Source organism: Penaeus vannamei, chromosome 7 (assembly GCF_042767895.1).
Source record: "Penaeus vannamei isolate JL-2024 chromosome 7, ASM4276789v1, whole genome shotgun sequence".
NCBI lineage: Eukaryota > Metazoa > Arthropoda > Malacostraca > Decapoda > Penaeidae > Penaeus > Penaeus vannamei.
Genome location: NC_091555.1, coordinates 22,252,840 through 22,265,339, shown reverse-complemented (window position 1 = coordinate 22,265,339; position 12,500 = coordinate 22,252,840). Strand labels below are relative to the sequence as shown.

General features: G+C 37.2%; 1 protein-coding gene across 1 annotated transcript in view; it reads right to left on the bottom strand.

Moving 5' to 3' along the window:
• S6kII (Ribosomal protein S6 kinase II) overlaps window positions 1-12,500 on the bottom strand; it is a gene marked incomplete at its 3' end in the record, with an annotated part of 77,172 nt that overhangs the window by 5,341 nt on the left and 59,331 nt on the right. Inside the window, 9 exon segments of the mRNA XM_070123632.1 lie at window positions 419-637; window positions 890-1,035; window positions 2,012-2,173; window positions 3,304-3,469; window positions 4,433-4,610; window positions 4,757-4,863; window positions 5,597-5,757; window positions 6,911-6,992; window positions 10,106-10,234. Coding sequence (XP_069979733.1) covers window positions 419-637; window positions 890-1,035; window positions 2,012-2,173; window positions 3,304-3,469; window positions 4,433-4,610; window positions 4,757-4,863; window positions 5,597-5,757; window positions 6,911-6,992; window positions 10,106-10,234 — 1,350 coding nt within the window.

Sequence of the window (12,500 nt, the reverse complement as noted above, 5' to 3'; positions counted from 1 at the left end):
ACTTCTCAGGGATATAAATGCTATAGCAATATTCATAACATGCCTACATTCCAAAGACTGTTTCGAAGTTTTATCTTATGCCAAACCAATTGAATTAATTTCTTATATAACTTTGAATATATATCTCTTATAAAGCATTCCACTAAACACCTAAGGAAAAATAGTTACATCCTTAGATATGGATTTCATTATAACTTTTGACATTCTTAATAATATAACACTGATTGAAACTCCTTGAGTCAATAGACATAAGGCTCACAACTTTTCTGCTAATGATTGCAAATTGAAATAAAGACTCAAACTGCACTTCTCAGGGATATAAATGCTATAACAATATTCATAACATGCCTACATTCCAAAACTGACAAGAAAGTAAGAAGAAGAAGAAGAAGAAGAAGAAGAAAAAAAAAAGACTCACATCTCTTAAAGATATAATGTTAGGATGATGCCCATATCTGTAGAGTATCTCAATCTCCTCCTGGCAATCTCTGGTCTTCTTGGGAATGACTTTGACGGCATACTCTATCCTGGTGGAGCGGTGCATGCAGCGTCGGCACACACTGTAGCTTCCCCGGCCAATTTCCTCGCACAGAAGGTACTCGTCATGAATGCTATTGGGTTTAACTCCAGATAATCTCTGTACAAATAATAGAAAAAATCAGAATGATTGATGTAACATCCACAAAGGAACAGAATGATAACTTCCACTTGCTTTTACTTTTCTGAACATGTCTGATTTTCATATGGATCTTTCTGGCATACTTCAAAAGCAATTATATAAATAATAATAATGATAATTCATAAAAAGATGATGTCAATCAATCAATCAAACAATCAATAAGCAAATGATTGCAATAACTATAGGGAAAGGTTGTCGTACTTTACAAACCTTGCTTAGAGGTGATGATTTTTCTATAGCATGTGACTGTATCATTTCAATACCATCTAATTGATCTTCTAATAAGAACGGTGCCACAAAACTGAATCCTTTGAACAACTGGTGAGCATTGGCACTAGGTGGCACTCCTGGTGAGTCTGGGGGAAAAAAGTTTTAGACATTTGTTTATGTGTCATTAGATGGCATAACATACTGTTATGATTTAATAATGTGTATGATAGTAAGTAATCAATCTACATTCAACTCTAATCTGTTTATCAATCTCTCTAATTAATTCAATAAGGATATGTCTTTCATAAAGTTGACAAGCTTACTACCTAAACTTTATGCATACAGTAGTGGACGACCATGGAATTTTCCCATATGCTGACCATGTTTAAAAGTATGCTATGAAAGACAACAGTAAAATCATATCTAGATTTTCCAAAACAAGAACATAAATACCAAATACACAAATACATTTTCTTTCCTCTCAAAATGGCTATCAGTATTGTTAATCTCTATTTTCATTTGCAAAGATAAGGTACCATGGGCATATTGACATAGCTACAAACATTCAGCAATAATTCTAGCAAAGAAGGTAAAACTATTTCCATACACAGATGGAGTTAAGAATCTGGTATGATTCCTTTAAATCCTTCAGAAAGTAACATGCAATTGCTCTTATATTGGAGCTGATTAACTAGATAATTATTTTTACCAATTTGTACATCTACAACTTAGATGTCAGTAAAACAGCTCTTGTAACAAATAAAATACTCAGTTCAGTATTCATGTTTCAAAAACCTATTCTTCAATTTAATAACTACTATAACACTAGGAATAATGCATCTGAATTTAAATTTGAAATAAATTCAGGTCAAGATTAAGTAAGTTCATTTCTGTAGAATTGGTGCTATGCATCTTTTAAATAAACACTAATTTCTTGAGTGTAGTGTACAAAGTGGACAACTAAATGGTGTGGAAATTAACCAATATTACCAATAAGCTAATACTTTTTCATCAGGAATCAAAATATCCATTGCCAGATGTCAAACAAGCAACAGAATTTTTTTTATATCAAGTAAAATGGAAAAGAAACAAAGAAAATCCATGAACATTCACATAACAAACCTCTTGGTGTCCTTGTGGTGAATTCTTGATCAAAATAGAACGTATCGTCTGCTTTTGAAACTGCAGGTTTGAAAGGCGGTTCACAATCCTTATTATATAATTTGACCCAGTCAATGGACGCAAAGAAGGGATGACGCTTCAGTTCTTCCACTCCCTCTGGACCTGCAGAAATAAGGTGTATGAAGATAAATGAACAAAACATGAACATAATAAGAAATCTGAAATCAAGTCCAAAATTAATATAGGAGATGGCCAGTATTATCTCTCCTCATAGTGCAAGGATAAATAATATCGTTAATGTAAAATATTGTCTTACAATTCTTATTATTGGTCTTAACCTACACCATATTTCATTACCACTCTAAAGCTTCCTACAGATTCATTTCCCTTGAAAATGTAATCTACTTACAGCCATTTTAGTAAATATATATGTGCAGGTACTAGTTTGAGAAAAGGTATTTGTGAATTTTTACTATACATATCATTATTTTAATCATCTTTTGCTCTTGCCATCATGTACTTTATCTTATTATCTAAAACCATCTATATGCAAAGTGAAACATAACACATGTCAATCCTCTGAAACTAAACAAATATCACAAAAATTGGTATAAAAAATTTACAGATGTTCCAGTCTGAGAAAATAATGAAACAAAATAAATATGGGAAAAAGCAATGGAGTGGTAAACAAGTAACATGTAAGATATGGGCATATAGAGAATAACAATGGTGAACTAATGAGATTGGGCACCACTATCTAAAGAAAAACACAAACAACAAATTCTGTATCTCACGCTACATTTTGAAATTCCTCTCATTACAAAATTGTGTCCCATATTGGAAGTGGTTATATCTGAAATAAAAACTATTTAGGGTGACTAAGATTATTTGCAGAATTACAAATGAATGCAAAAACTGTACAATATATTTCCTGCAGCAAGAGGAAAATATTTTGTCTCATAGTCTGGTTTTACAAGATTAAACATATTTACAGGATTCCATTTCAGTCAAAAGGTATCCATATTTTGCATCCATTTAGAAGGGCGTATTGCCAGCAACCTTACTCCTGACTATAAATATTCAATATCCATTCAATGTCTTAATTCCTCTCTGAAACTGCCTTCGCATGAAACCGATTTAAAAAATGGAGAATTCAGCCTACCTCTACTTCAGGACAATATATCAGACCAATGATCATTTAGCTACTTGTCGGACTCCAAAAAAGAACAAAACCATCTTTTTATTCCTTTTTTTTTGGGCTGAGAGAACTAATATAATCCTTCCATACACACCTGCACCTAATCTGTTTGCTGGATTTCTCTTGAACAGTGCCCGGAGGAGAGACTGGGCCTCTGGACTCAGGTACGGTGGCATTCCTAGCTTCGCTTTCAAAATTAGGGTCATGGTCTCTTTCCTGTTAGCTCCTTGGAATGGTAGTGCACCTGTTAACATTTCAAACTGGAAGGAAAAGAAATAATGATTATGGAATGTATAATCATAGCAAATACAGATGCAATGCATATATAGGATTCAATTTTATTAAAAGTTATAGAATATACATAAAATCTCAACATTTTACCTATTCTACTTAATATGCTAATCTCATTTTTATATAAAAAATATTGCTTCTGTTACCTTACTTAACAATGACATATATATTTTTCTTTCATCTACTCATCTTGAACACTTGATAAACTAAAATAGCTTCTAAAATGATGTCACCACATCCTCGAGCCATTGACATTCCAAACTTTAGTCCTCTAAAACCTTTGTTTTAACAACAATTTATCACAAGGCTAATGGCCACATTATGACAAAACCTGTTACTGAGTATACAGGGCAGTGGTCTCTTTCAAGCGCCCTAATTCCGAGCTGAGATGCATGTGTGCTTCCGTTACAGATTAAAGGCTGAGACAACAATGTAAAAATGTACCCCTTCCCCCTGAAGTCTGAAATAAGTGATAGAGGCTGGGAATATGAGGATACTGAAAGGTCAACCAGTTATGTGCAGAAACTGCCTTTTTTAAATAGCATTTTGGTTCCTAAATCAGTTTTGTCCTTTGGTATACAAAATATATAAAAAGTTTAAGTACAAAGGTCTACTTTTTATATGAAAAAAATTAACAATATTACTTTCATGTTTAACTACAGTCCTCCAATCATATAAATAAACAAACAAGTTTTATGGTATAAAAATATAAAATAATATACATACATTGGTATGTCCACACATCTATATGACAGTCTGTTTGACCAAAGCAGATTCCAAAGCACTCGCTCTTCCCTACATTACTATTGTTACAGATTTCTTATACATTTCAACAAATATCAAAAGAGGATACTAGTAAAACTGAAAACCTGCTAACAAAGTAGCCTCTCTATTCTCAGAGATATTCCTTAGTCAAATTACAAACATCTTACCAAAAGAACACCAAAGGACCACCAATCTGCTGCAGTGTTGTGCCCCCTGCGGTTGACCACCTCAGGTGCCATGTACTCAACAGTGCCACAGAAACTATATGCTTTTTTGTCGTCCAGTGCCTCCTTGCACAGGCCAAAGTCTGTGAGGGATATGTGACCATCTGCGTCTAGTAGAATGCTGGAATGATGGAAAACTTGTTAGTCTATAAGGAAACTGATTCAATATGGAAATTAATGAAAAAAAAAAAAAATGGAGAAAAACAAACTAAAATGATATGCACATATATTCATAACAAAGGCTGAAAACTTTTGGAGACTACTTACTTTTCAGGTTTTAAATCTCTGTATATAATGCCAAGTGAATGAAGATGATCTAGTGCTAATGCTAATTCAGCTAAATAGAATTTAACATCCTCTTCTGTGAACATAATCTGAAAAAGAAGTCATGATAAGTAATTTCTTGGCCACTGAATAACAACACAAAGAGAACTCAGTGACAACAAAACTGCCTTAATAAATAAGGAATAAAGTCTTTCCATACATCCTGTCTAATTCACTGCACCAGTACACAATTATGCAACTTCTATTTGTTATGACTTGTCCTTCATTTAAATTTTGTTCAAGCCATTGTGAAAAAAACAATGGATATCAGCTTTATTTTTATTTTTTTTTTCAACCTGGTGATTTTTAGAAAGTTTCTGGCACAATACAAATCAAAAGGACATATCACAAATAAGTGGCAGATAATAATCACAGAAAAGGTGAGGAGACACTTTCATCAAAAAACAAAACACAGGTTACATATTCCTTATATGTTCAGTTGAAGTATGTTAATAAGGAGACTTTTACAATAAGAGAGGTATTTGATTTTATAGAAACTGTACCTTTAAAACATTTTTTATATTTCGTTATATTTAATCTCTGTTATATCATCTATGTGTTTTCTCTGGCATACTTTACTCTACTATAAAAATCAAAATTATGATCTGCTTAACTCATGCCTTAAATTACCTACCGGGTGCTAAACACATTCAATTTTTCGTTCTTCATCATAAACAGAACACAGTCAGTCTGCATCAACAATTTCAAGAGGACTATGAATTTCAAAATAAATGCAACGTTATACAAAGATCATAAATCACACACAAATGCCACAAACCTCACCTCTTTTGATAGTCTAGTGAACAGATCTCCTCCTCTTAAGAAATCTAAGATAAGGTAAAGCTTTCCTTCAGTCTGGAAGGCATAGTGCAGCTTAACGACGAAGGGGTGGTTTACATCAGCTAAAATATCACGTTCCATCTTGGTTCGTACTCTGTCCCGCACTTGAACAGAAAAGCACAATTAGAACAAATATCCACATACATAGCTACATATGATGTATATTCATATATAAGCATACAAACAATGTGTCTCCATATACAGATACATATATGAATGTATGTATGTATGTATGTATGTATGTATGTATGTATGTATGTATGTATGTATGTATGTATGTATGTATGTATGTATGTATGTATGTATGTATGTATGTATGTATGTATGCATGTATGTATGTAGTATGTATGTATGTCACACAAATATATATATATATACATATATATATACATATATATATATATGTCTATATGTATATATGTATATATGTATATGTATATGTGTATATGTATATATGCACATGTGTACATGTGTACATGCATACATGTATACATGTATACATGCATATATGTATATATGTATATATGTATATGTATATATGTATATGTATATGTATATGTATATGTATATGTATATGTATATGTATATGTATATGTATATGTATATGTATATGTATATGTATATGTATATGTATATGTATATGTATATGTATATGTATATGTATATGTATATGTATATGTATATGTATATGTATATGTATATGCATATGCATATGCATATGCATATGCATAGTATGTGTATGTGTATGTGTATGTGTATGTGTATGTATATGTATATGTATATGTATATGTATATGTATATGTATATGTATATGTATATGTATATGTATATGTATATGTATATGTATATGTATATGTATATGTATATGTATATGTATATGTATATGCATATGCATAGTATGTGTATGTGTATGTGTATGTGTATGTGTATGTGTATGTGTATGTGTATGTGTATGTGTATGTGTATGTGTATGTGTATGTGTATGTGTATGTGTATATGTATATGTATATGTATATGTATATATGTATATGTATATGTATATGTATATGTATATATATGTATATATATATATATATATAAATATACATATATATATTTCTTTAAACCAAGGTTTCAATTATCCCAAAGCATTGATGAAATCACATATAAAATATAATCAAAATCTAAATTATATCTGTTAAGCAGAATTCGTAAGAAAAGCACATACATTACACACAAGCTCAGGAAGAAAAAATAAATGATCTCTCAGTAACTTACCCTTCAGTGTTGCCTTCTTTAGCACCTTCATGGCATACAATGTACCAGCATCCTGACCAGTTATCTTACGCACCAGAAACACCTGCAAACAGAGCATGTTTTTTAATTCATTGATTACATATTATGTAAGGTAAACAATATGATAATATTTAGTTTCAGCGCGCACACACAAACACACAGACACAGACACAGACACAAACACACACACACAGGAAGAGGAGGAAGAGGAGGAGGAGGAGGAGGAGGAGGAGGAGGAGGAGGAGGAGGAGGAGGAGGAGGAGGAGGAGGAGGCGGAGGACGAGGAGGAGGAGGGGGAGGAGGAGGAGGAGGAGGAGGACGAAGAGGAGTAGGACAAGGAGGTGGAGGAGCAGGAGGAGGAGGAGAAGGAGGAGGACAAGGAGGTGGAGGAGGGCAAGGAGGAGGAGGAAGAGGAGGAGGAGGAGGAGGAGGAGGGGGAGGAGGAGGAGGAGGAGGAGGAGGAGGAGGAGGAGGAGGAGGAAGAGGAAGAGGAAGAGGAGGAGGAAAAAAGAGAGAAAAAAAGAGAAAGGACAAAGAAAAGAAGGAGGAGTATGTGGAAGGGAGGAAATAGGGGAAGAGGGGTGGAGGAGGGAGAAGGCAAGAGGAAGAAAAGGCAGAAAAGGAAGGGGAGGGAGAGGGAGAGAGAGAGAGGAAGAGAGGATATAGATAGGAAAAGGAGATGGAAGAGGAAGAGGAAGAGGAGGGGGAGGGGGAGGGGGAGGGGGATACAGAGATGGTAAAGTAAACAGAGAAAAAAAGAGGAATAGTAAGCTGGGAAGGTCGAAAGGGAGGGCAAAACAAGGTATGATATAGCTTTGTTGAGTTCAGCTATAATATTTCATAATCATCTACTTGCATACATATTAATTAAACAGTAATGAAATGATGAAATCTCAACAAATTTCAAAATGCATGACAAAATTCAACTTCTTTGTAGATGTAAGCTAACTTAACTGAACTAAGGGTAAAGACGGTCAAGGAGAAAATTGCAACCTCCACAACTGCAACGAAGAAGGAGAAAGAAGGACGAAGAGGAGGAGAAAGAATAAGAATAAGAATGAGAAGCAGAAGAAGAAGAAGAATGAGAAGCAGAAGAAGAAGAAGAATGAGAAGCAGAAGCAAAAGAAGAAGAATGAGAAGCAGAAGCAGAAGAAGAAGAATGAGAAGCAGAAGAAGAAGAAGAAGAAGAAGCAGAAGAAGAAGAAGAAGAAGAAGAAGAAGAAGAAGAAGAAGAAGAAGAAGAAGAAGAAGAAGAAGAAGAAGAAGAAGAAGAAGAAGAAGAAGAAGAAGAAGAAGAAGAAGAAGAAGGAGAAGAAGAAGAAGAAGAAGAAGAAGAAGAAGAAGAAGAAGAAGAAGAAGAAGAAGAAGAAGAAGAAGAAGAAGAAAAGAAAAAGAAAAGGAACGGAGAGACACAGAAAGAGGGGGGAAAATGAATAAAGAGGCAGAGCAAGATACAAACTATTGAATGATGATGATGATAATGACAACTGATAATGACAACTGATGATAAAATGATGGAAACGATGATGATGATGGCGAAGACAATAATGATGATGATGATGAATGAGGAGGAGGAGGAAGAGAAGGAGAAAAAGATAAAAACATAGAAGGAGACCAGGAATGAAGGAGAATGAAAAGAAAAAGAAGCAAAAGGGGAACAGGAGGAGGAGAGAGAATAGAAACTATGATGAGGAGGAAATATAACAAATGATAAGGAGAAAAAATCATAAAAGAAAACGAAAAAGAGGAATTCGATGAGAAAAAAAAATCAAATAACAACAATAGGAGGAAGAAGAAAATGATACTTAAAAATGACAAAGAAAACGAAGGGAGCAAAGAAAGCAAGAGAGGAGGAGGAGGAGGAGGAGGAGGAGGAGGAGGAGGAGGAGGAGGAGGAGGAGGAGGAGGAGACAAAGAGGAAGAGGAGGAGGAGACAAAGAGGAAGAGGAGGAGACAAAGAGGAAGAGGAGGAGGAGACGAAGAGGAGGAGGAGGAGGAGACGAAGAGGAGGAGACGAAGAGGAAGAGGAGGAGACAAAGAGGAAGAGGAGGAGGAGACGAGGAGGAGGAGACGAAGAGGAGGAGACAAAGAGGAAGACGAGGAGGAGACAAAGAGGAGGAGGAGGAGGAGGAGGAGGAGGAGGAGGAGGAGGAGGAGGAGGAGGAGGAGGAGGAGGAGGAGGAGGAGGAGGAGGAGGAGGAGGAGGAGGAGGGTGGCGATGAAGGGAAAGGAGAACAAGCAGAACAAGCAGAACAAGAGGAAGCAACGGCGATCATGTTCCTCCAACTACTCGAGGTCACGGCCGCGGAAGCCATAACAAGGGCCTATTTTGAACTCTCGACATTTTAAAACAATGGTCGTTACTGCAGAACTCCTCGCCTGGATCCTGGATTCCGCTGTGGCGCAATGGGTGGCGGCTACTGTTAATGGCGATGGTGATGGTGATGGTGATAATGATGACGAAGGTGATAATGATGACGAAGGTGATAATGTTGACGATGGTGATAATAATGACGATTGTGATAATGATGATGATGGTGGTGAGGTGGTGATGGTGGTGATGGTGGTGGTAGTAGTGGTAGTGGTGATGGTGGTGGTAGTAGTGATGGTGGTGGTGGTGATGATAATGGTTATTTAGACGGCAATAATAAATAACGTTCTAATGATGGTGAGAAATGATCACTGTTGCTCGCGGTGGCGATGGAAAAAATAGCTGAAAAGGAAGCGTCGGAGACGATGTTGGTATAAGAATGGCCAGAATGGTTATGGTTGTGGCCGTGGTTGCCGTGTTTATGACGTGGATCAGGGTTAAGGAAGAGGATACGGATAAGGATGAGGATCAGGGTAAGGAAGAGGATACGGATAAGGATGAGGATCAGGGTTAAGGAAGAGGATACGGATAAGGATGAGGATCAGGGTTAAGGAAGAGGATACGGATAAGGATGAGGATCAGGGTTAAGGATAAGGATACGGATACGGATAAGGATGAGGATCAGGGCTAAGGATAAGGATGCAGATGAGAATCAGGGCTCAGGATAAGAATGTGGACGAGGATCAGGGTCATGGATAAAGACATGAATGAGGCTAAGGGTAAGGATAACCATGAGAACGAAAAGAAAGAGAAAGAACCGGAAATAACACGCGAACAACCCCCTCAACGCCAAACGACCCCCTTACCTTCCCGAAAGACCCCTGGCCGAGCACCTTGAGGAGTTCGAACTGGCTCGGGTCGGCCTTGTCGTGGCCCTCCGGTACCACCTCGCACAGCTCGATCTCGTGAGTGCCATTGTAGTCGCCATCCGCTTCCTGTGGGCGGAGAGAGAAAGTGGGCGTGAGTACAAACGTAAACAAAGAGGGTGGGGAATAGAGCTCCGGAGGATGATGACAATAATAACAATAATAACAGTTAAAATACCGACGATGACGATGATGATGATTATGATAATATTGATGGTGATGATATTGACAATAATAATAATAGTAGTAGTAATAACTAACAGTAACATCAAACAACATTAGTAATAATAATAATAATAATAATAATAATAATAATAATAATAATAATAATAATAATAATAATAATAATAATAATAATAATAATAATAATAGTAATAATAAAGAGAATGGGTATAATAAGCAAAAAAATGAAAATAATAACAATCATCAGAATCAGAATCAGAATAATAATAATAACAGCAATAATAGCAAGAATAATTACAATAATAATAGCAACAGCAACAAAAACAATAACAATAGCAAGAAGCACTCACAGAGTGCATATATCTCCGCCAAGTCAATAGGGTCATTGATGCAATAAATATATTCATATTTGAAAACTTCATTAAAATCACTGGTGACGTCCATAAGCATAACCTACTTGACAGAGGTAATAAAAGAAAAGGTTTACGCACACGCACTCACGCACGCGTGCGCACACACACGCACTCGCACTCGCACACACGCGCGCACACACACACACACACACACACACACACACACACACACACACACACACACACACACACACACACACACACACACACACACACACACACACACACACACACACACGTATTCACCAGATGTATGTAGACACATACACACAAACACACATACCCCCATTGCACATGCTGCCTATCGCTGAAGGATGTACTTCCCTGACTTAAAAACAGTAATACCCAACAAAGGAGCGCCGAGACCGAGTCCTGCATGGCGATCAGCGCAACCTTGCACCGAATGTGACGGGGAGGGCACCTGCGGAGGGGGATCGGTGCTCGTTATCAACGCTCGCCGCCCCTCTCGCTTTTTGCAAAATAGCGCCAAAAATAAGAAAAAAGTGGGTTCATACCGAATGCCTGTGTCTGCCTGCCTGTCTATCTGTCTATCTATCTATCTGCCTGTCTGTCTGTCTGTCTCCCTTCCTGCCTGCCTGCCTGTCTGTCTGTGTCTCCCTGCCTGCCTGCTTGTCTGCCTGCCTGTCTGCCTGCCAATCTATCTACGTGGCTGTGACGGCAGCAAGCAAACGGTAAGGCAATTAAATATTATCGTGGCATCACCTTATCTCGTGGGAATGCCAACGACGGGCCTGCTCTGCGTGCGTATCGAGTGCGGCATCGACATTCATACAGATATACACCCCACATCCTTTCCCCTTCTCCCTTCCTCCAATCTACCTTTCTGCTCGCTCGTCTGCTTTCCCTCCTTCCTTCCTTTGGCCTGCTTGCGCCCGTCTTACCTTCGCCATGACTGTCTGCCATTCTCTCCCCTTTCTAATTATCTTTCTTTTCTTTCATCTACTTGTTTTTCTTTACTTATAACGTTCTCTACAGAGTCTTCTCAGGGGCTATGGCAACGTCATCCTTGCCTGCTTAGATGTCCCTCTTAACCCTTCCTAAAAAGAACAGAGAACCAGAACGCTATAGTTCAGCACCACATGGCAAGGACGGACCCACTGACCCACGGGGACATTAAATAGTTCATGTTTTCATCGCTACCATTATCATACTTTATTACAATCAATATCACCAGCATTATCATTATTATAACCATTAACATTACCATTATAATTGCCATCGTCCTTGTTACCATTGTTTATATCATCAAAACAGCTATGCTATTACCACTGCCTTTGTGACCATACTATAATTACTGACACCATCATCATTCCCGTTGTTAATAATACTGCTACGAAGATAATACAATCGTCATTAACAGTGACACCTTTTCTCTTGACAAAAGAAATAAGATATTCAAACGTGACAATACGTAAATGGATAGGATCTCGGCCCCCTGACTTCGATTCTGTTTATGCACACACGAGACACACTACCAGAGGCAAAATGAAGCAGCGGGTCTCTGGATTCATTTTTGTGATTAGCGCCCTCGAAAGTTCTAGGCTTCGGTGCTGAATAAAAACCTATGTTCCTCCTCCTAATTCAAACGGAGAGACGCCGATAAATCGCACGTCTTGATATAATACGGTCCATTCTGACTTCTGAACTAGACAATGGTGGATGCAGATCTAATTGCTCGAAAGTGAAACCATCAGGAAATTAAACCATAACAACGGACG